The sequence below is a fragment of the Giraffa tippelskirchi genome, chromosome 4, assembly GCF_054371585.1.
Source record: "Giraffa tippelskirchi isolate mGirTip1 chromosome 4, T2T-mGirTip1v1.2.pri, whole genome shotgun sequence".
Classification (NCBI taxonomy): domain Eukaryota; kingdom Metazoa; phylum Chordata; class Mammalia; order Artiodactyla; family Giraffidae; genus Giraffa; species Giraffa tippelskirchi.
The window spans coordinates 6,596,467-6,623,770 of NC_137278.1; the positions used below are offsets into that span (position 1 = coordinate 6,596,467).

Here is a 27,304-nt window from a genome sequence, read left to right on the forward strand (position 1 = left end):
CTGACTCAGTGGACATGAATCTGAGCAAACTCTGGGAGATAGTGAAGGACAAAGGAGCCTGGTGTGCTGCGGTCTGTAGGGTCACAGTCAGACACAACTGAGAAACTGAACCACAACAACAAAATGCTTTTCTGTATAAGTTTGAGTCCTTCTTTGAGTGCTCTGGAGATTTATGAACCAATAAGATTGATAGAGTTTTTGCTGAAATGGAGGAGACATTAAATAATAATGACCAAAATAATTATTTAATTGCAATTGTGATAGTCTCAACAAAGTACAAATATATATATACAAATCAACACATAGTGGGAACACCTGACATGCTCATGCTCCAGATCAGGGGAAAGTTCCCCAGAGGGCTTGAGGGACAAGTACGAGCCACCTGGGTCAAAGATTCAGCAGCGAGAACAGCCGTGCAAAGGCCCTGAGGCAGGAAGGTGTTTGGAACAAAGTTAATAAATTGAGATGAAGTTTTTGTCTGTTCACATTAGAGCGGTGATTCCCATGAAGTCACAGCTTTTTCTACGCACCCCAGCAAATATTTGTCAATGTCTGGAGATGTTTTTGGTTGTTTGGGTTATTATAGGAGGGGGTGGGGGTTGCTGCTGGCATCTGGTGGATAGAATCCAGAAGTGCTGTTAACATCCCATAATGCACAGGACAAGCCTCCACAACAAAGAATTACCCGACCCAAAATGTCCGTCTTGGCTGAGAAGCCTTGCGCCAGAGCTCCAGTAGGATGACAGGCTCTATAGACTGTTCACGAAAGGGGAACTTTTATATGACAGCAAGGAAGCAGCCAAACAGAATGCTAAGGTTTGGAATGAAGCAAAATCCCTCGTACAGTCATAAAATAAACACAGTAAATCTGGATACGATATTGGACTGCTTCCCCGGGTCCAGAATTCCCCTCGACCTTGCAAAGTTTATGTTAAATACCTTCTTCTTCTTGGTTCCTTTGGTCAGTGCCTTGTGTCTCTTACTGACCTTCCTTCACTCATACAGTTTAGCATTTTAGCCAACACCCTAAGTAAAAACCCCATGCATTTACCTTAGTAGGATATATTCGTTCTCTTTTCTGGAGTGAATCATGAAATGTGAAGTCCACGTGACTTGGCCTCCTGTCCCTTTTTTAAATGCCTCCCCTCCAACCACATGGCCTCTCGCTGCTCTCTGCTCTCCTCGCTCCCCCCTCACCCATGCCCTCTGTGATGCTGACCCAGGGCCTTTGCACTGCATTTTCTTGCCTTGGTAAAACTTTTCCCTAGGTATCTGCAGAGCCCATTTCCCGACTTCTTTCTCAGGAATATCAGCTTCTCATTCAAGTCTGTCTTGTCTATCTTATTTAAGACTATAGGGACTTCCCTGGTGGTCCAATGGCTAAGACTCTGCACTCCCAGTGCAGGGGCCCAGGTTCCATCCGAGTCAGGGCACTAGATCTCATGTGCCATAACTAAAATGTTGTGCTACAACTAAAGATCCCACATGCCACAACTAAGACCCGGTACCACCAAATAAATAAATACTTTTAAAAAGTTACAAGGTCCTCCCACCTTCTCCACCTCATTTATGCTACTTCTCTCTGCTTTATTTATTTATTTTTCTTTAGCTGTTGTTGTTCAGTCACTTAACTTGTTGTACTAAAGCAAAGCTCAGATAGATTCTCATATTTGCATTTTCATGTAAATAACATTATGTTGTCGTTGTTGTCCAGTCGCTAAGTTGTGTCCGGCTCTTTGCGGCCCTGTGAACTGCATCACGCCAGGCTTCCCTGTCCTTCACCATCTCCCAGAGTTTGCTCAAACTCAAGTCCATTGAGTTGGTGATGCTATCGAACCATCTCATCCTCTGCCACCCCCTTCTCCTCTTGCCTTCTTTAGCCGTAACAGCATCTAACATTTTAGGTATTTACTTGTTTCTTTCTCGTTCACCCCACACTGGAAGCTCCACAAGGGCAAAAATTTTCTTGTCTACTGTTCCATTCTCAGCCCCTGAAAGAGTGATGAGTGTCGGGCTCTCGATCAATACTCTTGGAGTGAAAGAAAGAATTGAGAAGTAGAAGCAGCCATCTTCGACATAGTCTAGTTCTCAGACTTTACTAGTTGGGGATCCTGTATTTCTATGTTGTCTTATGACTGCATCCTTTTGTTTAATTTACTCACTGTTAATCATATGTCTTTTTTACAGTGTGTCATATCTGTGCTTTGAATTCTTTTCCTTCTTTAATCAAAAATTATAGTGATTTAATGAGTAAATGATAGGTAGTACAGACACACATTAAATGATATCTTGCAATACATAGCATTCCTTTTATTTTAGGGAGAATTACATCTCTCTGAGTCAGATGTTCTGTTGGGAGGAGATGTAAACAACATACTCTCTTAAAGCCTTTTGTAATTCTATTCAGATAAAAATTTAGGAAACTGAAACTTTTTAAAATTCTAGAAAGAATATCAATAAATACATGTACATTTGCAGTGTTTTAATATAATGAGTTATAAACTTATTTTTTGCTTTATTACATGGTGATAGTCACCATTATTTTGAATGCATGATATGGCAGTATGTTGATGCTCTAATATCGAAAATTATTTTGATAATATTGGATATTTAATCATTTGACCTCAAGTGTTCGTTTTTATAGGTGATAATAACTGATGAGGAGGAGGGGTGGGCTGTTTTACGTTTTGCTCATCGTCTTCCTCACATTTTGTCCCCAGTCAGCCCGCCTCTCTGGGCAGTGGTTGTTCACATACATGCTCTTATTCCCACTGAGTTTATTTTCTTGAGCTTACATCCAAGGATGCCAGATTGACAGATATGAAGGTCTCCGTGGCATAGAAAGGGCTGTAGAAAGGGCTCCATGAGATCCTCTCGTACTAAGCAGTCTTTCTCCTTGTGACCTTTCACTTTTGGTTACGCTGACTTTTCTTAGTAAGTGATCTAATTTTCTTAAGGATGATTCTCAAAACCACAGTGGACTGCTATCGCTTCCACTTTCTGTTGACGGTAATTATCAGCAGAAGGACCCCAAGAGAGGTAGAGCTCGGATCTAGCTCTTCTGGGATCAAATCCAGTTGCCGCTTCGCTGCAGGACCGTGAAGAGCTGACAGTGAACTTCAGATCTTCCTGGGAGGAGAGGAGAGGAGAGCCTGAATCAGAAGTCTGTCCGGAGAGCCTCAGCTCCCGGTGGTCGGGGAGGCGAGGAAGGGACTCAGGGTCTGCAGTCAACAAACCTGCTTAGGACTCCGACAGCCTCACTAGCTAGGAAACCTTAGTCAGGATATAAAACTCTCTGACCAACCAGTTCTGAATCTGTAACTGAGGCTGAATGTAATAAACCACCTTCCAGAGTTGCAGGGAGGGTCACAACAACACAGGTACCAACAACCACCTAGAACCTCACTGGTATTGATGCGTAGGCACTGCATATCCGGTACCTCCCATCAGGTCCTTCTGCTTCTCAATACAGAATCTCCTTCCTACTCCAGAGAAAGGGTTTGATCAGGGTTTATTACAGAAAACAGGAGCATCTACAGGTCTCCTCGAGACCATGTGTCATAAAGGTATTGTCCAGTGCATTTAAAAGGACCTTTCTAAAAATGTTGACTTGGCAGATGGCATTGAAAACAAGCTGCTTTTAAAATTTTAGGTCAAGCTACTGTTTCTCGTGGCTGACTAGAAATACTGTCCTGCTGAAGTACCATTCTTAACTGTCAGCCTAATACCTTCTGAGCCACTTAATACAGTGGCGAGTTCCTCCCTGCCCAAAGGGACAATTTAGAATTTACAGGATTACTGCTGGATCTCGTTACTCCCGATAGAGAGTATTTCCAGTACCAGTGGAAAATCATTTTTCTTCTAGATTTTTCTATGTTTGAACACATGAATCTCTAACAAGGTGAGAAATGACTCACTATGCAAAAGATGAGGTTTCCTTCCTTCTTTGGATGGATTTGAAAGGAAGTGGAAGAACCTGCCTGCCAATGCAGGTTAGATGTAACAGACATGGGTTCGCTCCCTGAGTTGGAAAGATCCCCTGGAGGAGGACACAGCAATCCACTCCAGTATTCTTGCCTGGAGAATCCCATGGACAGAGAAGCCTGGCAGGTGCCAATCCATAGCGTTGCAAAGAGTTGGACACGGCTGAGGCAACAGCATGCATGCTGGTAGTGTGAGAGATGAGAGTAGTGGGAGATATGGACATTCTCCTTGCCTCTGGGGCCATATCTCACAAGTGAGCTGTCTAATCTTAAGCAAAATCTTGAAGTCTTAAAGCTACAACCGATTCACTAAAGCTGTAGAGCAGAAACTAGGATCCCACACGCTGCGTGGCCAAAAAAATTTTTTTAAATTAAAAAAGTGTACAACTAAGTTTCAAAAAATTAATTTAAAAAAATCTCCAACTGTAAGGTAGAATGATGCTCACTGTTCATGTTTTTAGGAGAAAAGATGATTTTTTAAAATTTATTTCATTTTTTAATCAAAACATGGTTGATTTACAATGTTGTTCCTATCTCTGTTGTACAACAAAGTGACTCAGTTATACAGTATAGACATTCTTTTAAAATATTCTTTTCCATTATAGTGTATCCCTGGAGATTGGATGCAGCTCCCTTTGCTGTACAGTAGGACCTTGTTGTTTATCCATTCTAAATGTAATAGTTCGCATCGACCAACCCCCAAATCCCAGTCCATTCCTCTCCCTCCCCTGCTCCCTGTTGGCAACCACAAGTCTTATTTTCATGTCTATGAGTCTGTTTCTGTTTTGAGGATAACTTCATTTGTGCCATATTTTACATTCAACATAGAACTCATACCATATGGTATCTCTGGGCCCATCGTATTGCTGCAAATGGCATTACTTTGTTCTTTTTTTAAGGCTGAGTAGTATTCCTTTATATATGTGTACCATATCTTCCTTATCTATTGTTCTGTTGATGGACGTTTAGGTTTCCATGTCTTGGCTCTTGTGAATAGCACTGCTATGAACACTGGGGTACAGGTATCTCTTTGAATTCTAGTTTTTTCTGGATATATACCCACAAGTGAAATTGCAGGATCTTATGTGCTGTGCTGTGCTTAATTGTACAGTCGTGTCTGACTCTTTGGGACCCCATGGACTATAGTCTACCAAGCTCCTCTGTCCATGGAGATTCTCCAGGCTAGAATACTGGAGTGGGTTGCCATGCCCTCTTCCAGGGGATCTTCCCAACCTAGAGGTTGAACCCAGGTCTCCTACATTGCAGGCAGATTCATTACCATCTGAGCTACCAGGGAAGCCCCGGGATCATATGACAACTCTATTTTTAGATTAAGCAACCTCCATACTGTTCTCCATGATGGTTGCACCAACTTACATTCTCATCAGCAGTGTAGGAGGGTTCCCTTTTCTCCCTACTCTCTCTTCCATTTGTTATTTGTAGACTTGAGGAAATATGATTTTTATGCAGCAGTTTCCATACATGCTTTGTTCTGTAGGGAGCTCACTCACCTAGTATTATGAATAACCACTGTCTGTCCTGACACAAAAAAAAGGGATTTGTTTGTTTTGACGAAAACGTGTTGATTTTGTGAAAGTAAATTCTTTAAAAGAGAGCTTTGACTTGCCATTTGCAAGAGCACAGCCATTTAGGTTCTTTCCTGCCTAGTGTTTGAGCCAGCAGCAGTCCTCATTAGGGAGCATCAACACTTCTGGGAGCCTGAGAGGAGCAGGGACTCAATTTCTTCACCTAATGAGCTCCACTTATAGCAACTGTAGTTTTGGCAAGATGCTCACCTTCTCTTTAGAGGTAATGGAATCAGTAGCCTGCCCTTGGAGTGAGTATAAGTAAAAAAATACAGTGACTGTTTCCTTTGCTTCTCATTCAGTCTTTTATTCTCAAAGATAAATTAACACATCTGATTCTGTGCCAGTGTCTGGGATTTACTGGTGTTCAATGATCATGGGTAGAAATAACTGGGGAAATCAATAGTTCTTTCTAAGGCAGCATTATGTGCAGCAAATTTGGAAAACTCAGCAGTGGCCACAGGACTGGAAAAGGTCAGTTTTCATTCCAATCCCAAAGAAAGGCAATGCCAAAAAATGCTCAAACTACTGCACAATTGCACTCATCTCACACGCTAGTAAAGTAATGCTCAAAATTCTCCAAGCCAGGCTTCAGCAATACGTGAACCGTGAACTTCCAGACGCTCAAGCTGGTTTTAGAAAAGGCAGAGGAACCAGAGATCAAATTGCCAACATCCACTGGATCATCGAAAAAGCAAGAGAATTCCAGACAAACATCTATTTCTGCTTATTGACTATGCCAAAGCCTTTGACTGTGTGGATCACAATAAACTATGGAAAATTCTTCAAGAGATGGACATACCAGACCACCTGACCTGCCTCTTGAGAAACCTGTATGCAGATCAGGAAGCAACAGTTAGAACTGGACATGGAACAACAGACTGGTTCCAAATAGGAAAAGGAGTATGTCAAGGCTGTATATTGTAACCTTGCTTATTTAACTTATATACAGAGTACATCATGAGAAACGCTGGTATGGAGGAAGCACAAGCTGGAATCAAGATTGCCGGGAGAAATATCAATAACTTCAGATATGCAGATGACACCACCCTTATGGCAGAACGCGAAGAAGAACTAAAAAGCCTCTTGATGAAAGTGAAAGAGGAGAGTGAAAAAGTTGCTTAAAGCTCAACGTTCAGAAAACTAAGATCATGACATCTGGTCCCATCACTTCATGGGGAATAGATGGGGAAACAGTGTTAGACTTTATTTTTCTGGGCTCCAAAATCACTGCAGATGGTGATTGCAGCCATGAAATTAAAAGATGCTTACTCCTTGGAAGGACAGTTATGACCAACCTAGACAGCATATTAAAAAGCAGAGACATTACTTTGTCAACAAAGGTCCGTCTAGTCAAGGCTATGGTTTTTCCAGTAGTCATGTATGGATGTGAGAGTTGGACTGTGAAGAAAGCTGAGCACCGAAGAATTGATGCTTTTGGACTGTGGTGTTGGAGAAGACTCTTGAGAGTCCCTTGGACTGCAAGGTGATCCAACCAGTCCATCCTAAAGGCGATCAGTCCTGGGTGTTCATTGGAAGGACTGATGTTGAAGCTGAAACTCCAATACTTTGGCCACCTCATGCGAAGAGTTTACTCACTGGAAAAGATCCTGATGCTGGGAAGGATTGCGGGCAGGAGAAGAAGGGGACGACAGAGGATGAGATGGCTGGATGGCATCACTGACTCGATGAACATGAGTTTGAGTAAACTCCGGGAGTTGGTGATGGACAGGGAGGCCTGGCGTGCAGCAGTTCATGGGGTCGCAAAGAGTCGGACACGACTGAGTGACTGAACTGAACTGAACTGAAGGAAGCATGATGAATTTTAATGTGTAAAATCTGGAAATTTTATACTGGCTTGCTTTTCATGAGTGAGTGAATGAGTGAATGCTCAGTCATGTCCAACTCTTTGCAACCCCACAGACTGGAGCCCACCAGGTTCCTCTGTCCATGAGATTTTCCAGGCAAGAATAGTGGAGTAAGTTGCCATTTCCACCTCCAGGGGATCTTCCTGACCCAGGGATCAAACCTGTATCTCCTGCATTGCAGGCAGATTCTTTACCTCTGGGCTATCAGGAAGCTTGGGCTGGTTTTTCTAGATTTTTACAAATTTACAATGAGAGCAATATTCATTATCTCTGTAAGCTGACCACATGCAATGAAAACTTCGATTTCTTTTATTTATTCTTTCTTTTTGGGTAGAGTGACTGTGATTCGTTTATTAGTTGCCAAAATTTTACAAAAACTCTGAATTAAAGAACAAAAACTCAAAATCCTTGTCAATCAAAATCCTCATTTTTCTAAGTTTCCTTCTGTGTATATGCTCAGTCACTCAGTTTTGTCCAACTCTTTCAGTCCATGAAGTCACTCTTTGTGACCCCATAGACTGTAACCCACCAGGTTCTTCTGTCCATGGGATTTCCCAGGCAAGAATACTAGAGTGGGTTGCCATTTTCTTTTCCAGGGGGTCTTCCCAACCCAGGGATTGAACCCAAGTCTCTTGTATCTCCTGCATTGGCAGATGGATTCTTTACCACTATTGTCACCTGGGAAGTCTTGAAAATATGTAGTTTTTATAATTAGAATTTTAGTGGCTATAGTTATTAAATAATTTTAGAGAACAGAGTTCAGCTCCAACCTCTGAGTCTATGTAGGGTTATCTGCAGTGGTCACCATTAACCACATATGAGGGATTTATGGAGATTTATAGCTCCAGGAGGGGAATCAGGAGGTTCCAGCCAACATTTACTGGAACCTCTAACTACATTTCTCCCGGCAGGTGGAAAGAATGCTTCATTTCAAAATGTTGGCCAGGAGCAGAATCACTTTTTGGCAATGGTTATCTGAAGAGTTCTAGAGGAAATAATTATACAACGCCTTCAGTGACTCACTAAAGTTTTTCTAAATCTCAGATAATGCTTGCAAGACCCCACATTACTGAGAAATGACCATAAGAAAAATCTCCCCAAGGTTTCAGAGATGTTGAAAAATTGATAACTAAAAGTCATGCATTCTTCTTAAAGTTAGGTGTTGGATAGGTTCTGTTTATAAAACTTACAAAACAAACTTAATTGCCTGTAAGGCAATTCTGCAGCCCAGACTGACTCTAATATATCTAGGGCATGGTTTTTTTTTTTTCGTTTGTTTTGGCTGCACCCTGCCGTGCAGCTTGGGGGATCTCAGTTCCCTGACCAGGGACTGAACCCCAGCCACGGCAGTGAAAGCACCGGATCCTAACCACTGGGCCACCAGGGAACCCCCTAGAACATGTTTTTATAAGAGATGACAGTGAACAGATAAAACTTAGCATGAAGGAAAGCAGAAAGTAAAAGGAGCTTATCTGTGTGATCAAGCTAATTGCAAATCTGGTTTTGATTTATTCAGTCCTGTTGAGATTCAGCTGTGGATACTCTGTTATAAAGCCAGAACCTGTAGGAAGAAAATGCAGAAAGAAAAGCAAGGCAGATATTAGATTTCATGATCAGGAAAAAGAGCAGTGGGTCTAAAGAGCACTTAGTTCTTCCTTACTGATGTTACTATGCTGAGTCGCTCAGTTGTGTCTGACTCTTTGCAACCCCATAGACTGTAGCCCACCAGGCTCCTCTGTCCATGGGATTTCCCAGGCAAGAGTGGGTTGCCATTTCTTCCTCCAGGGGAACTTTCTTACTCAAGAATGGAACCCAAATCTCCTACATTGCTCATTTACCACTGAGCCACCTGGGAAACCCCTCAAAAAGCAGGAAACCCTACAAAACTAGTTGGTCTTTTGTGAGTCATGCTTATACAACACCCACTAATAGCCCCTGGTTTAATGTATGTCTAGAAGGTATATTTTGTTTTGTTCTGTCCTCTTTGTTTTCAAAGAACACGTGATAGCAGCATTCTGTTAAGACCCTGTCCCCACTGTGGTTCTGTCACCTGCAAAACCATTGGTCTGGTGAAGCAAAGAAATTTTATTTTCTCATTTATGGGATAACAAACTTAGTTATCAGGATGCTTCAGTTCTGTCCTTGACTTCCTGAATTCGAAATGCGACTTCGTATTTCCCCCTTATAAGTTGGAATGAGACCTTCTTTTTCTTCTAAAATTTGTGAGAACTCCTTGACAAATATTGTGTGTCTGTCCCCTGACTCACTGACGCAGCATCGTTGTCAGTGGAGGCCCTGGAGCCCAGGACGAGTGTCAAGGATGTCCCAGAGTTCTGTGATGAGGCAGCTAGCTCACTCAGCCTGTCCAAAAACAAACTGTGGATCCCCAGAGTTTATCCTTTATCCTGCCCCAGTCCTATCCTATTGGACTTCCCTGGTGGCTCAGACAGTAAAGAATCTGCCTGCAATGCAGGAGACCTGGGTTTGATCCCTGGGTTGGGAAGATCCCCTGGAGAAGGAAATAGCAACCCACGCCAGGATTCTTGCCTGGAGAATCCCATGGACGGAGGAGCCTGGCGGGCTGCAGTCTACGGGGTCACAGAGAGTCGGACACGCCTAAGTGACTAAGCACAGCATTCTTATCTACAATTCCCGCCGTCTCCGAATGGCAGTCCTTTTCAACCCAGTTGTTCTGGCCAAAAACGTGGGGCACCCAAGGCTTATTTTTCCGTTATGCCCTGTCTTCTGGCTAACGTCAGGTCCTGTCAGCTGTACCTTCAGTAAATGTTCTGAATCCAGACACTTCTCACCTCTTCCTGCACAACCAGTCTCTCATCATCTCTCATCTGGTGGACTGTCCTAAGCCTTTTGGTTTTAATTTGTCTCTGCTTCCAGGCCTGCCCCCTGGTCCGTGGTCCGGCTCCCCATCTCCATATCTCCACCACCAGCTCCCCCTTGGGCAGGGGCAGCAGCCTCCTCCCTGGGCCCCCTGCCCCTCCTGCTTCCATTCAGTACGTTCTCCATACAGCAGGCAGCACAACCTTGCGATAATGCAAAACAGACCATGTCACTTCCCTTCTTCCCGCGGTGCTCATGGGGCTTGGGAAGCCGTCCGCGGTCTGGCCCTTGCCTTCTTCTCCTGCCTGACCCTCCCTCTCAGTCTAATTGCACTGGCATCTCGCTGTTCCCTGGACACACCAAGCCCTTTCCCACTTCAAAGCATCCTCATTAGCTGTTCCCACTGCTTGCTTGGAAGGGTGTTTCTGAGAACTTTGAAAGTTCGCTCCTGTATATTGTTCAAGCCTCTGTTTTAGCATCCTCCCAGACCGTCCCGTCTTAAACGCTGCCTGCACCCACACCCATCCCTCCCTAGTTCCTTACCCTCTTCTCCTATTGCTGTGTCTGCTGGTCCACGAGGAAAGAAGCTTTGTTTTATTCACAAGCAGTGTAGCACCCTGCATGTGTGGGTGTGCAATGAACACCTGTTGAACGAATGATTTGAGTTAGACTTTGAAACTTTTCAGCTCAGGGAAGGATGACTGTCCCTGAAGTTTCACCTATCAACCTGGCACGTTTATCTAAAACCCTTGTCAAGCATGATTTCCCTTGGTTTGGTTTGGAAGAACAGTTTCATACCCTTGGAAGAGATCACGTGAAGAATCTGAGACATTGGCTGCTTACTATCGATCCTTTGAAGATCCTTTCAACCTGAGTGAATCGGGATTCTTCAGAGGAATTAGAATCTTGAGGAATGTGAAAGAAGGGATTGTTTTGAAGAACAGTTTTAAAAAGACTCCTGGAGTCTAGGTAAAAAGTGTGAATGCAGGGAATTCTCTGCAGGTCCAGTGGATAGACTCTGTGCTTTCACTTCCCAGGGCCCAAGTTCAATCCCTGGTTGGGGAACTAAGATCCCACGAGCCTCCTATGCGAACAAAAAAAACCAATAGTGTGTTTGTGGAGAGTTCTGGGGAGTGAAAGCCAGCAGGAGAATAAGAGGGTGTCAGGGGGAGGGGAGCAGCAGGAGAGGGGGTGACGGAAACTTGGCCAGAGCTGCAGGACCTGGACTGGGGTGGGGGTAGGGGCTACCCAGTGCCCAGATAGTCAGTGTTATGGGGGAAGTTCAGTAACTGCACATGACACAGGGAGGCAGGCATTTTAGGAACTTTAAACAAGTCCATTGATAAAGTATTTTTGTTATAAATGAATTTAGAGGAAATAGGTCTTACTGAAGAAAAGCTCAGGTCAATTCCCATCACAAATGTTTCTGGGGTTATAGTTTTGGGCTTCACTGAAATGACAACTGCCCTGAACCTGTCTGAAGGTGCTTCACAGCTTCCCTACACAGTCCACATGAATATCCACACACACAATTTATCATTAGGTTAATTAATCCTGAGTCAGGCTGGCACTAGAAGCCCGCTGATATTCAAGCCCATCACACTGTAGGTTTTTTTTGGAAATTCTCGTATTTGTCACAGATATATTTTCTGGAAGCTCCCTTCTTCTTCCCCGTAAGTTTTTGTGTTCCTTTGTTTTCATCTGTAGAATCTGAGTTTTATTTAAAATTCCAGATGGCTGGCTGGCTGGCTGTCCTTAGTTGAGTGTTTGTTCTGTTATTTTTTTCCACTTTTTTTTTTAAGAAGTGGCTCTTTTCACATCAATGCCGTATTTTGCTTTTTAATTGTAGTTTTAAAAATTGATGAAATATTTTATGTATATAGTAAAATGAGTAGCTGTTGTACCTAATTGCAGTGTGTGAGTAACAAATATTCTCACCATTTATCTATTCAGCCTAAGGATGATTTCTTGCAGCACAGTTAAATCTGCTTCAAAGCTTTGTCTTTGTCATTTTGCTTTGAGTTAGTGCTTGCCTATTTTAGGTTTCCTGTGATTTTTTTCTTTTTAATCTCAGCTACTCCTGGTCCCTGGGAAATTTCTGAAAAATTTTTGAAGGCTCACTTGATTTGTATAGATTTTACCTGTATACTTTTAAGAGTCAACCAAAAACTTGAAAGTAAGTTTAGCTGCCACCCAGATACCATCAGGCATTTAAAAAGGTCTGTTATTATGTGTGAAGAGAAACTAAAGCATCTTATTACAGGAGAAAGCAAAGAGCGGTCTTTTTTTTTTTTTCTGGGTCTCTAGAGATGGCATTTCCTGTCTCTCCTCTGATAGGAGCAAAGAGCTGTGATGACTTCACTCTGTGGCTCCAAAAGAAGTGCCTATTATCTTTTTTCTCAAGAACAATTCGTCTTTATTTAGAGCTTGGAGGCACACTTTTTAGATCCACACTTGCTCACTGCCTAGCGAAGAAATGTTTGACCATTGTTTGTTAATAAACAAGAAACACATCTGGCAAGCTGGTTGGTTTGTTTAACTTTGCAACTGTTGAAATAAAGCCATTAAAGGAGGGAAGATCTAGCTGGCTACAAAGGGCCGCTGCTATTTAGGTCATGCGATGCTCCGAACCATCAGAAGGGCTTTTGTTCCATCCATTGGTTTCCTAAGGGACCAGCCAGCACAGGGCTTTTGTGTCTTGTAGGCAAATCCATTTTGGAGAACACATACTAGGCCAGAAAGACTAGAAAGAAAATCAGTGACACTTAGTTGTTTTTTTTTTCTCTTAAGCCACAGGAAATGCAATCACAAGTGTACTTCTTGAATAAGTGTTTAGGTGTTGCGGGGGGAGGCGGGGGAGAGTGTTATGACAGGAGCCCTTCCTGGGAAAAAGCTCACCAATAAAACTGAGGTCCACACTGTGCTTGAAAAATAAATGCATATTTATTATTCAACCTGGAAATGAAGAATTTACTATCTAGTAGGTTTTCCATCAAATTATCCCCTCGTGCTTCCAAAACATGACCTTTTGGGGAGGACTGTGGTCTTCAGAGCCGACCCCTTTGCTGGCAAAGCCCGACCCACCTTTGCTGTGCAGGGTCTGTCGCTTCTGCACGCTGTTTTTATGCGTTTCCTCTCGGTCAGGACGGCCCTGGCTGTGAGGGAGCTTTCGTTTTGTGAAAACGTTCGTTTCAGAGCTGCCGTCGAGTTGGAGCAGAAGCTTAGAGCCCAGCTCTGAATTGGGTGCCAAGGTTTTCTTTTTGTGCCTGTCTTTGGATCTCAAAGTAAGACTGGGGAGAAATGAGGATAGCTTTTCAGCAAACTGTAGGACACCAGGGACCTGCATAGGAAATAGGGCTGGTCCTCTGGACAGTTTGGGGATGAGGGACTCTCGGGGCCGAGGGGCGCAGCTGAACCCCCTCCCGAACCCCTCACTCCTCTGGCTCCCCAGGTCCTCCCCCCACCCCACCCCACGCGCCTTCTGTAAAGTGACGTCTGTGGCTTCCGGAAAACCTGCCCACGTTCTGTACTTCCCCCCCAAAGCTCCTCAACTCTGCTCTCGGCTCATCTTACGCCTCCCCAAAGCCCATCCTTTCTTACTTGTTTATGCCTACCTTCAACTCCATCCCTTTTTGGTCGTATCCATCTCTTTTCTGTTGTATCCCTCTGTCTATTATAAGAGTCGAAATACGAAGCCCCACGGGGCTCCTCCAGACCAAGAAAATTGCTAGATGGGTAAACCTTGCTGTCAAGAGGCACTTAATGGTGAAACGTGACCTCCGAAAAGAGACAAGAAAACATTCCCTTATAAAGGAACATTGTTCTTTAAGGAAAAAAAAAAGAGTCTGATTTTTGCCTCCTCCTCGCCGGCCTCCTGGGGTCAGTTACCTTGTGTGTCTCGGCTAAGGGGCTAAGGCGGCTAAGGGGCTAAGGCGTAGGTTCTAATGAGGTGAGAGAAAAGGCTCTGAGTACCCAGGGGACCTCTCCATGCCCGCCACCCTTTCGCTTCCCTCCTGCACTACACAACCCTCCCAGCTGTGCTTACCTCCTCGGCCAGGAGACAGACAGCACATTCACGCCTAGTCATCGGAGGAAGGTCATTTATCAAAAGGAGCATTTAGCACTTGCGAGAGGATTCAGGAAGAGCTAAGGGATGGAGTGGTGCCCCACCCCCACCCCGGGCTGATCACAGCGGGGAGTTGCTGTGGCCCTGGGTCTCAAAGGGCAGGGTAGTCTTGTAGGAACTTCAGAGATGAGCTGTGGGGTTTCTGACCAGCTGGAGCTGTGGCCTTTGGTCAAAGGACCTGGTCAGCCCTTTGCATCCTCGTGATGGTGCAGATGGAAATTCCCACTCTCTGATCTGCCAGAACCTGTCAAGCCTAACAAAACCAGGGGCAAGGGCTTTCATCTACGTGGTCCATGCAGGTCAGAACATCCTTGGAATCACTCTGACCTCTCTGTACCTCACAGGCCACATCTGATCTGATTTATTGGTGATTTTCCCTATCAAAGGACACCCAGAGTCTGAGCCTCTGTCAACACCTGCACTGCTGCCCCAGGGTCCAAGTATCCATCATTTCCAGGGTTAGAGAGGGACTCCCACTGGAACGTTCTTGCATGACATCCACGACTTCCCAGCTCATGCAGACAAAAAGCCTACGAAACTCTGCACAGGCTGCCTCTTTCTTCTCTGACGCCATCTCCTCGCATTCTTGAGACTCACTTTGGTCTGGCTCTGTGATGTCCCTGATGGTCAACACCAAGAGCATACCTGCAGAGCCTTTGCAGATGGCAGGGAGGTGAATTTAAGTTTAAGAAAATCTAAGTTACAGAAACATCTACCCGCCCAAAACTTAGACAAGTGTTTGCAGCAGCATTATTCATAATAGCCCCAAACTAGGAACAGGTCACCCAAAAGAATACCATGCAGCAATAAAAGGAATAAAGTACTGATAGGTGTGATCATTGGAAACGTTAGGCTAAGTGAACATTATGAAATATTGAAAGCGTGATGTCAGTCACAAAGGACTTCACGTTGTACGATTCCATTCGTATGAAATATCCAGAATAAGCAAGGCTATACAGACCGGAAGTGGCATGGTGTTTGCCTAGGACTGGGGAAGATGGGGGGTGACAGCTAAGAGGTGCAGCATTTCTTCTGAGGTGATAAAAATGTTCAAGGGACTTCGCCAGAAATCCAGTGGTTAGGACTCTGCCTTCTGACACAGGGGGTGAAGATTCGATCTCTGGTTGAGAAACTATGATCGCACATGCCTTGGGAGGGTGGGGTGGCAGGGGTGTGGACAGAAAATTTTTTTAAATGTTCTGAAATTGATTGTGATGAGAGTTGCCTATTTTGTGACTGCACTAAAACCCATTGAACAGTTTCAGTGGGTGAGTCGTGTGGTATATGAATGACACCTCAAAGCGATTAAAAATAAAGATCTGATTGCCATCTTTATACAGCATTCCTGTCATTTTTACAAGTAGCAACTCTTAAATAACTCTTAGCATTCAGTATTATTATAGGTAAAGTCAGAGATGGAACTCTGTGACTATTGACTTATTACTGTTTTCATTTCTCATTTATTTTTTAAGTCTTACATTTCTTCGGAGTGCATGGGCTAGATATTCAATATTTAAATATCCTTGGAGTGGGTGAATTTTTTTGTCAAGTCTTAATATGAGAAAGACCGGGTACTAATCATGGGTGTGTCTCTGCCGCCCCCCCCCCCCCCCAGCACTTTCACGATGGACGGAAGGCACAGCAACACATAGAGACATGCTGGAAGCAACTAGAATCAGTAAGTGAAAAACCAACCGCTCAAGAAATGTCTTTATAGATTTTTCTGATCTGAATGTAACTTAAGTTTGAATCAACAGTAAGTACAAAACAAATAGAGACACTAACATCTTTAGAGATTTTTACAATTTGAATTCAATTGATTTCTAGAGATTATTACTGGAAGTAAAATGCTGAGCCCCAAAGAGCTCAAGTGGAGTCTTTTTTCTAAAAATCATAGGGAAGAACAAAGATTAGACAGTTTGAATGGAAATAAAGGCGGATTTTAAAATAACTTACTGAAATGATGACATGGAACAAATCAGTTCAGAAAAGAATGCTTTTGGGGAGGGGGAATCAGGGAATGTTGATAAAATTATGATAAAATTACATCTTCATATAGGAATCTCATGGTTTCATTAACAATCACTTTCCCTGTCACCATCTTCCTCTGCTCTTAGAGTAAAAGACGTTTTGAGCGGGATTGCAAAGAGGCTGACCGAGCCCAGCAGTACTTTGAGAAAATGGATGCTGACATAAATGTTACGAAAGCAGATGTTGAAAAGGTAAGATGAAAGCGAGAGTCTCTTTTTTTTCATTTCCCCTTTTAATGCTTGTCACGTATCCTCCCAGACTGCTGGTCTCCAAGTTCTTCTTTCTGATGCAACCACAAAAGGCCACTCAACTTGGGATTATTTTCGTTTTGTGTCAACTTGGGGTGTGGGGTGTTAGTAGGAGGCTGGGGGGATACCTAAAATTCGGGGGAATCTTCAGTGTTATGATTTGACCAGTGTGTTGATTTCTTTAGTCACCAGGACAACTAACGTGGAGACTTAAACCATGAACATATCTTAGGGGGTGGTTTCCGCAGACTGTGGTTCTCTCTTAATGGCTTTTCAAAGAAAAAAATCGACCTCTTAAAAGCTGGAGCAGCCCAGCACCATCTGAAAGAGCTTGGCTGCTGGCACTGCTTCTGATAAAAAGATAAAGACACTCACGCTAGTGGTCAGAGTTCCAACCGACTCATTCAGGTTGCTAACAGGTTGTAGCCCAAGGCTTGCATTGGGAAGTCCTCTCCAAAGCTTTTCCCAAAATGGACTTGTGTTGTTGGCAATTAGGAATATTATTATAAAGCTTGTACTGTGTCTTCTTGTGGTTCCCTGTGTGTTTTTTCCCTAGAAGCTAAATTTTCTTTTTATAAAAGTCATCAATATGAGTGTAAACAAAATTAGGCTGTTAAAGAACCGTATTCATTCCTGACTGCCCAGGGCTGTTTTGGCATTCATAGCTTCATGGTTTTACGTGGGGAAAAGCACTGCGTTTTCGTAGATTTCTTTCACTTTTTGCCGGATTATTTGGAGATGAATTTGCTTGGAAAATAGTGTGAATTAGGTATTTAGTTATTTGCCCAATTCTGCCAAATTCCTTGCTTAAAGCCTAGGCATAGATTAGTATGCCTTCCTCTAAAATCACCTAGTATATTAGAAAACACATTCTTAATATCTATATTTGACCTTGAGTGGGGATATTTACTTTACCAAAAGATATATTCATTTGCTGGTAAAGTTACCATGCTCCTAGTCACATAAGTCACTCAGTCTCGTCTGCCTCTTTGCAACCCCATGGACTGCCACCCACTGGGCTCATCTGTTCATGGAATTCTCTGGGCAGGAACACTGGAGTGGGTTGCCATTTCCTCCTCCAGGGGATCTTTCCAACCCAGAGTTTGAACCTGAGTCTCCTACATTAGCAGGCATATTCTTTAACACTGAGCCACCTGAGAAGCCCCAAAAGGTACCATAAGTTACCATAAACTTACCATAAGTTCTCATAAAATGTTAATTCCCCAAAGTGTTTAATATGTTAATTAAAATAGATTGACCCAAAGTTTATTAAAAAAAAAAACACATTTGAAGTTAAATGAACATAAAACTTTTGTTTATTCATTTTAGAGCCAGATACCTTGCTAATAAACTCTCTTTTATTTCTATTTTGGGGTTTTCCGTAGAGACAGTCATAACATTGGCAAATAAGGACAGTCTTATTTCTTCTTTTTCGGTCTTTATGCCTTGTATTTATTTTTCTTATCTTGCTCTGCTGGTTATGACCTCTTTTATGCTGGCAGAAGCAGTTATTGTGGACTTCCTTATCTCATTCTAGATAAAGAGAGTGCTTCAAATGTTTCCCAGTTAAACATGATTATAGTAAGCCTTTATCAGGCTGAGGGATTTCCCTTCTTTTCCTATTTTGCCAAGAGTTGTTTTTTTTTTTAAACTCAACCTGGCATTGAATATCATCAAATATCTTTTCTGTTTCCTTTAATCCATTAATGGACAGATAACATTATTAAATTTTCTTATATTGAACCAAATTAGCGTTCCTGGGACTAGTGTAATTAGATTTTGATGTATATATATTTTTTAAATACGGAGCTGAATTTACATTATTAACATTTTACTTGAGATCTTGCATCGATGTTCATTGAAATCAGTTCAGTTCAGTTGCTCAGTCGTGTCCGACTCTTTGTGACCTCATGGACTGCAGCACGCCAGGCTTCCCTGTCCATCACCAACTCCCGGAGCTTACTCAAACTCATGTCCATTGAGTCAGTGATGCCACCCAACCATCTCATCCTCTGCCGTCCCCTTCTCCTGTTCACCTCCTCCCTGAGGACATGCACTGTCTAATGTGGAAATTTTAAGACTTGCCTGGAAGTCCAGTGGCTAAGACTGTGCTCCCAATGCAAAGAGCCTGGGTTCGATTCCTGGTCAGGGAACTAGATCCTGCGTGCCACAACTGAGACCTGGGACAGCCAAATGAATAAAAGTAAATAAATAAAAACAATAATAACAGCAATAACTGTGCTTCTCCTGACACAAACTAGGGCACTTCACACTTAAAAAATAAAAATAAACAAGCATCGGAATTCTTAAGTTATTCTGCTCGTGAGTATGACTTGAAGCACTGTAATTTCCCCAAAGCAAAGCCATGATTTGATTGTTGTATTAGTTTTTGCGTTATCTATCACCAGTGAAGCCTCTTGTCAGGATCAAGCTGAAAGGATGCAATGTTTCAGTTCTTAGGGGCACTTAATGTAATTTCCCATCTTGACTTCTGAGAGTCTTTGGATCTAATATAAATGTCTTTCCCTCCAGTTTCTGCAAATGATTCAATTACCCAGTTGTCTTCAAGGTGACCCCCCCTCCTTTTTCCGGCAGTCAGCTCCACAGCCCTTGGAATGATAAGCCTGTGTTTACAAAGATACTGTCGCTGCTCCCACTAGGAGTAGGACGGACTTTCCAAAATTGCACTTGTGTTTGATGACATGATGCATCTTCTAAGCTGCACAGGATCTGGGTGGGAGCCTGATTTTCTTTTCCTTTGGCGAGATTAATGTTCCACAGAGAGACTGGCTCTGTGTTCACACTGCCCAGATCTACCCCAGCCCACACTTGGGCTTCAGGTTCACCATGAGTGTGTGTGGCCAGGTGTTTCATCCTTTGCTTGCAAGAGAGCATGTGTTAGCCTTGAGGCGCCCAGTTTAACTAAGTGTAAATTTATATGTAGAAATAGACGTTAAAAAAAAAAAAAAAAACCCACTGGCAGTCTTATCTCTGGGCCAGTGAACATATTTGGATGTTGTGAGCACGTCATGTTCCTTAGAAGAATGATGGGGAAAGAAAGTCAGTTCAATGGAATGGTTTTTATTGTGATGAAAACTCAAGGAGCTAGGCAGTCTCTTTTCCCTTGAAGAGGCTGCTGTCAGAAAGTTTTGAATTTGAACACTTGGAATGAGCTATAGTGACCTGAAATGGGTGAAGCTGGGCTTGTCAGAGAACCAGTATAGGGTGGAATAGGTCATCTTGTGGCTTGTGACCTACATGTTCAAGTTGAAGGTAGAGTAAAACTAGACTTTTCCCCTCCTTTTTAATGACATGGAAAAGATAATCCTTACTCTCTGTCTTGTAATATTGAGAGGTCGAAGGACTGCAAGGGAACATGGAACAATCAAACCTTTTTATGTCTTACTCAGCTATAGGAGTCTCATGTAAAAAAATAGCAATTAAAGCACTGAGAATAAGGTGAAGTATTCTCTGCTGTCCAGCCCTCACCTCCCCAGACCCTCCTCGGGGGTGGTCACTTTTGCCACGTGATATGTGTCCTTCCAGACCTTTTTTAAAAGGTATTTTATTTTATTTGGCTGTATCGGGTTTTAGTTGGGGCACGCAGGGTCTCTCATTGAGGTGCACGGACTCTCTAGTAGCAGTGGGCTCCAGAGTGCGTGGGCTCAGTAGTTACAGCATGCACACTCAGCTGCTCCCTGGCATGTGGAAGCCGACCCAGGTCCCCTGTGTTACGAGTCTTAACCACTGGACCACCAGGGAGGTCCCTAGACCTTTTCAAATGAGTACTTATCGAGGTGTGATTTACATACCATAGCGTGGCCACGTCTTGTGTGGACAGCTCAATGAGTTTTTACATGTATATGAAATTGTGTGCTAACACCCCAGGTAAGGGATGTTCCTAGGACCCCAGCAGTCCCCCTGGGACCCTACCGCAACCCCAAAGTTATTATAATAATAACAGCAATTATCCTGACAGACATGTGACATATATTTGTTTAGCCTGTTTCTATACTTCATACAAGTGATACCGTCCGTATTCTCCCGTCTGGCTTCTCTAACTCAATATGGTGTCTGTGAGATTCATATTCTCGTTGCAAGTGGGGTGTGTGTGTTGCTGTGTGGTGTCCATCATGTGGATGTACAGTTTATCCGTTCTCAGGTTGGTAGATGTTTGGCTTGTTTCCATGTTGAGGCCAAATTAAGAACAAAGCTCGCATGAACATTTCTGTACATCTCAGTTGGCAGACACGGTCTCTCTTCCTCCTTAGTAGTGTACTTGAGGTGGAACCCTGAGTCACAGGTGCGTATTCGTGCTGCCAGACCTTGACCAGGAGGCTTTACCAGTGGACACACCTTCAGCAGCTGCTCCTCATCCTCATCGAGGGTTGGTAGTCTCAGTCCTCTTATTTCAGCCTTTTTGATGAGTATGGAGTGGATTCTGGTAGTGTTTTTAACTTACCTTTATATTTCTTTGATAAAAAATGATGTTGAGCATCTTTTCGTATGCTATTATCTGCCAGTTATAATAACCTTTTTTGTAAAATGCCCAAATCTTTAAGTCATTTTAAAAACAGACTTTCTTCTTTCTGGCGTATGGTGGTGGTGGTGGTGGTTTAGTCACTGTACTATGTCTGACTCTTTGCGACCCCAAGGATGGTAGCTCACCAGGCTCCTCTGTCCATGGATTGTCAAGGCAAGAATACTGGAGTGGGTTGCTATTTCCTTCTCCAGGGGACCCAGGGATAGAACCTATGACTCCTGCTTGGCAGGTAGATTCTTTACCACTGAGCCACCTGGATAGCCATATATATATGTATGTATGTATATAATGATACAGTTATCTTTACTTACCCCCATAAAGCTTTTTGCTACACTTTTAACTACTATGTGGTTGATCTTTTAAAATTTTCATCACTACTATTGAAATATTGTGTGATGAGAAAAGCCTAGACAACTGGAATATTATCATTTCCAAGTCACACATTTTTAAGGGTTAGGCTTAGAAGTACAGAGAGCCCAGCTCGCCGTGGCCCCTTCTCTCAGAAGCCCAGTACCAATACCATCAGAGTGGACACGTTCCCAAAGGACTACTGTTCATTGTCACCATGAGCAATTAAGCTCCCCGTGTATTCTCCATCTTTGGAGGGGATGGTGGTAGAGTACGGTGTATAAAGAAGTGGGCAGGAGACTTTATTTTTTTTTTAATATTTATTTATTTGACCATTCTGGGTCTTAGTTGCAGCAAGTGGGATCTTTGATCTTTTAGTTGCAGCGTGCAAACTCTTAGTTGCAGCGTGTAGGATCTAGTTCTCTGAACAAGGATGGAACCCCCTGCATTGGGAGCAGGGAGCCTTAGCCACTGGACCACCAGGGAAGTCCCAAGATGACTTTTAATGGAGTCAGTATTTCAAGCTTTTATACAGTTTGGAGATTACTTGTGAAGAATAAGAATTCTAAGTAGCCATTAATTTATTTTTATAAAAATGTTTCTACTAATGTCTTTCTTACAGTTTCCTTCCATTTGGTATAGTTGTAAATTTGGAATAGAACTAAATTCCAAATTTGTCTTTTTCTGTGTAAACATAGGCCCCCAAATGAGTTTCTGCTTACTTTTTTTTTTAATTTAAGGGAATTCTAATGGAATCAGAATTTCATGGTCTTATTCTCATTTTAAAAAAAGTTGTTTAAATTTGTTTTATGGATATATAATTGGTTAATAATGTGTTGGGAAAGACTGAGGGCAGGAGGAGAAGGGGACGACAGAGGATGAGATGGCTGGATGGCATCATCGACTCAATGGACATGGATTTGAGTAAACTCCGGGAGTTGGTGATGGACAGGGAGGCCTGGCGTGCTGCGATTCATGGGGTCGCAAAGAGTCAGACACGACTGAGCAACTCAACTGAATAATGTGTTAACTTTTACTGTACAGCAAAATGATTCAGTTGTACATATACATGCATTCTTTTTCATCTGGTTTATTGCAGGATACTGAATAATTCTCCCCGTGGATACAGTAGGACCTTGTTGTTTAGCCATTCTCTATGTAATAGTTTGCATCTGCTAACCCCAGCCTCCCAGTCCATCCCTGCCTCACCCTCCTCCCTCTTGGCAACCTCAAGTCTGTTTTCTAAGTCTGTGAGTCTGTTTCTGTTTCACAGATAAGTTCATTTGTGTCATATTTTTTTGTGGGGGGAGTGTTAACATTTTTTAAATTTATTTTTTAATTGGAGGATGATTGCTTTGTATCGTTGTGTTAGTAGCATCTCCCTTTGTTGACAAAATTCCTGAGCTGTGAAGTGTTCCCGTCCATCGATTCATGCCCTCAGCCATTATCTATGGCCTACATCCTGGCCAGGTGTGGGGTTGACACAGATACCATCATGGAATCACTGCCTCCTTGACTTTAAGGAATTCGCCTTTCACTCTCTTCCTAATATTCAGGTACTGTATGGTGAATTTTCCCACGTGTTCCCTAAGTACTTCTTGAATGCCATTCTGGTGACAAACACGTTAAAGTCGGGTTTTATCTGTCCCCATGCGTTGGAATAATAACGCGCTAGACAGACGTGGAAGAGAAACGGTGCCTAATCGCTGCTTCCTGATAACGCTGCAGCTGGCTAGTGCGGCGCTGGGATGAAAAGGAAAAGGTTATCAAAATGAATGGAATGTGAACTAATATTTCCGAACAGAGAGCACAGTGTTTTCTAAATGCATGCATTAAACTGAGTTCATCCATGTCAGGCAATGAATAATCCCCTTTCTCCAACTCGCCCTCGCCTTGTGACTATTGGCTCTTACATAATTCCTAAATGCAAAATAGGATATTGTTGAACAGAAACTGCAGTTCGTTTGGTTACAAGTAGCTGCAGAATTGTCAGTGAGTTCGCGGTATGGTTTTTAAACTCCGGCACCAGTTTCTCCTTTTCTCATGTAGGTCTAGTGGCCTTTAACTCGTCTGATTCTTGGACTGCCAGCATCTTCGTTTTCTGGGCAGTTGTTTGCCATCTCATGGTTAACTTGGCTTCTTAATTCGAATTCATTGCAGTTCTGAGTGTTGACTAACCAGAAGAATTCTCTATACCATGTGAGAAGTTGCCTTATTTGGCCTAATCGTGAGTTTTCTTGTATCACCTGATTTAAGGAAATGTTTTTAAAGTTATATTAGATTAAAATGCTGACCATGTGCCCTTAGAACAGTGTATCTATTTCTTAGGGAGCTTGCATTCCATTTTTGTGTGATATTACAGCTTCTAAAAATATTTGGCTTTTGACATTATCAGCTTTTAAATTCTTCATCGATGCCCCTATCATGTAGTATTATAGAATAAGACACGGAGTCATCTATGAATTAAGGTAGAATTCTAAGAAGTATGTGATAAAACTTCATGTTTATAATTATAATAAAATATACAGGTTCTGTTTTTATGTGTCATATATTACAAAATAGAATCTCTTAAAGGGAAAAATACAGTTTTAGTAAAGAATCTATGTCGGTATTAAGCAAGAATGAAGGAATTTACTTTGAACGATTATCAGTTTGATACTTATCCTGATAAAACAAATTAAATTTACTAGTTTAGGAGGTTGCCCTTAGTTGGAATCAGGGATGCTGGCTCTGTGAAGCACAAACAGGGGAAAGTTGTTCTAACTGAAGCCAGCTGAGTAGCAGAGTGTTAAATTTTTTTACCATTTCGGGAAACATTCTCTAGCAAGATGACTACTTTAGTCACTGTACGTATAAGGAATTGTACTATTAAATTTTTTTCTCTTCCCTTGCTGTAACTACGAGGTTGACATCTCTATTAAACATGTGAATATCTTTAGTGCTTTCCCCAAATTTGCTTTATAACAAATGTCTGCCTGGTTAACTGAAGGAATTGTTCACTGTAACAATTTAGAAAGCAATTTTTTTTTCCAAAAGAGGAAGTGGTTAGCATGAATGCAGGAAACAAATTTTGCAACGGCAGCTTGGTCTTTTAGTTTAAAAATTGTTTTGTTAGCAACAAGAGAAAATGTATAGAATTAAAAATAGATATTGTTGCTGTAACTATTCTTTAAAAGAGGATCAACGTTCAAATCAAAGATTCCAAAAAAGTCACTTTTGTTACCCTCTTGTTTACATCTGTCCTGTAAGCAGTCATATCTGTAGAGTTTGTTTTGTTTATTTTGCTTCTCAGTGTGCCTGTATTGAATGAACATCGGTTTCAATTGTTTTGATGCTTAATATTTGTCTTGAGTAATAATGGATATGTTTCCTTCTTCTGATGCTTCCCATGGGAAATGGAATTTAATGGACATTCCCCCAAATTATTAAATGTAGAATAAATGTACTTATATTTGGAAATGGGACATGACTTTGATCTGTGTCATAAATGAATATTAGTATGATGAATTTTTTTTAAGGCTATGACACTCAATATTTAAAAAATGAATTTGTGATAGGAATGTCGAAACATAAAATTATTTACTATGGTTGAATGTTTCACATACCAGGTACTCTTAAAGTTGCATTCAGCTCCCAGTTTTAGTTCATTTGCTAGTTATTACTGCAGTCTCTATGTTGTTGACCTTAATTTTTGCTTATTTGCTTTGGAAATAAGTGGTTTTTGCACAGCAAATGGAGTTTGGGTAAATAAACATTTAAAAAGAAACGGGAAAGTCAAAATGTCAAAATCTCAGAGTATCAGAAATGTTGGGGGTGGGGATGCTGCCCAACGTGAATTTATGTGAAGACTGAATACTTTTAGGACTTCCCCAGTGGTCCAGCAGTTAACAATTCTGCACTCCCACTGCAAGGGGCGTGGGTTTGATCCCTGGTCCTTCCTGGTTGGGGAAGCTCCTGCATGCTGTGTGGCGTGGTCCAAAAAAAAAAAAAGAATAAATACTTTTAAGAGCCTCTTCAATGAAATATTTCCAGTATACATTATGTGATTTACATGAAAATGCTAACATGAAGATCTATCTTAGCTTTGCTTTAGTACTCCTAACAGCAAGCCTCTAAGTAAATGTGCAAAATAGCAGTAGAATGAGGATGATAGTTCATTCCCATAGCCTAGATCTGATAATAAAAATGCATTGAATAAAACATAAAGTGAATACAAACACTCATATTATATGAATATATGAACATGAATATAAAACGAAATGAATTTAAATAAAAATGGCATTTACTTACTTGGATGTGTGTGTATAGCTTCAATTCTTGGCATTTCCTTTGTGCTGTTTTAATTTTTACTGGTAGTAAATGATCTAACTTGGCCAGGAGATGTGTCTTGATACCACACAGATAAGGGTTCTTATCTTGTTTCTGTCATTTGCTAATGGTCTGGTGTGATGCAATTTACTTCAACTCTGAGCCTGTTTCCTACTCTATAAAATAAGGATAATATTATACACTTCAAGGGCTGGCTATGAGGTTTCAATGGTACATGATATAGGAAAATAGAGCCTATGTTTGGACGCAAATTCATTGGTTGACACTATTGTCATCTGTATTTTCCCTATTGGGGTTCTTTTGATTACTTCGGACTCTTCTCTTCTTAGTTCTTCTCCCTTCAACCTACTGTGAATCAATTAAGTATATTTTATCTTGTTGTTGTTGTTGTTGTTTTTGGCCATGCCACGCAACATGTAGGATCTTAGTTCCCCAGCCAGGGATTGAACCTGCCCTCCCTGCAGTGGAAGCACAAGGCCTTAACCAGTGGACCACCAGGGAAGTCCCTGATTAAGTATATTTTAAACATCCAAGGCATTTGCTAGAGTATTTATTGAACCAATAGTTCAGAGCATCAGTAAGGTTATAAAGGAATATCTTTCATAAGGGCCTTGGTTAGCAGATAACGAAAAGATGGAGAGAGACGGAAAACTCAGTGACAGAATAAGATAATGTTTATATGTGCAAAGCTGCCCATGGTGAAAAATATTCAGAGCAGCACTAGTTTAAAAATTATTAATGAAGGACTTCCCTGGTGGTCCAGTGGCTCAGACTGCATGTTCCCAATGCAGGGGTCCAGCTAGGTTCCATCACTAGTCAGAAAACTAGTCAGAACTAAGGATTCATATGCTACACTAAAAATAAAGATTCTGCATGCCACAACTAAAAGATCCCATGTGCCTCAACTAAGACCTGGTACAGCCAAATAATTAAAACAATAATGAGGTACATCATATGTGAAATCACCTGGTCCTGTGACCAGCAAATACAGGAGCTCAAAAGTTGCTCATATATTCAGCATCTGAAAAAGCCCTACATGGATTAAAGGTTGTTGGGAGAATCAGTTCTATGATGTATGATGGATGGGGAGAAATTGAATAGATAAAGCAGAGAGGGAGCCTCTGAGATGAAAAGAATTTCATCCCAGGCACTGAGGGTAGCATGCTGATGATATTAACAGAACAGGGGGCTGAGTAGGGTCTCCTGGAGAGATGATGTGAGAACAAATTGTGAAGGATATTAAGAGTAAAATAGGAGAATGAGTGTGATCCGTGTAAAACTCTATTGAACCAACTTCTCAAAAAATTTACACTGGGAGCATGTTTTATTTTTTTCTTAAAGGATTTCAGTCCTTACCATAATTCTTTTATCCCTCTATAGATAAAAAAAAAAAGGTAAGGCTAT

The 27,304-nt window shown here is 42.0% G+C and overlaps 1 protein-coding gene across 16 annotated transcripts in view; it reads left to right on the plus strand.

The window, feature by feature from the left end:
* Positions 1-27,304, plus strand: part of FNBP1 (formin binding protein 1) — a 136,836-nt gene that overhangs the window by 62,287 nt on the left and 47,245 nt on the right. For all 16 annotated transcript variants that reach the window (XM_081594779.1, XM_081594782.1, XM_081594783.1 and 13 more), the window contains exons 5-6: positions 16,017-16,079; positions 16,519-16,623. In XM_081594779.1, the coding sequence (XP_081450905.1) occupies positions 16,017-16,079; positions 16,519-16,623 (168 nt within the window). The remainder of the gene's footprint in view (positions 1-16,016; positions 16,080-16,518; positions 16,624-27,304) is intronic.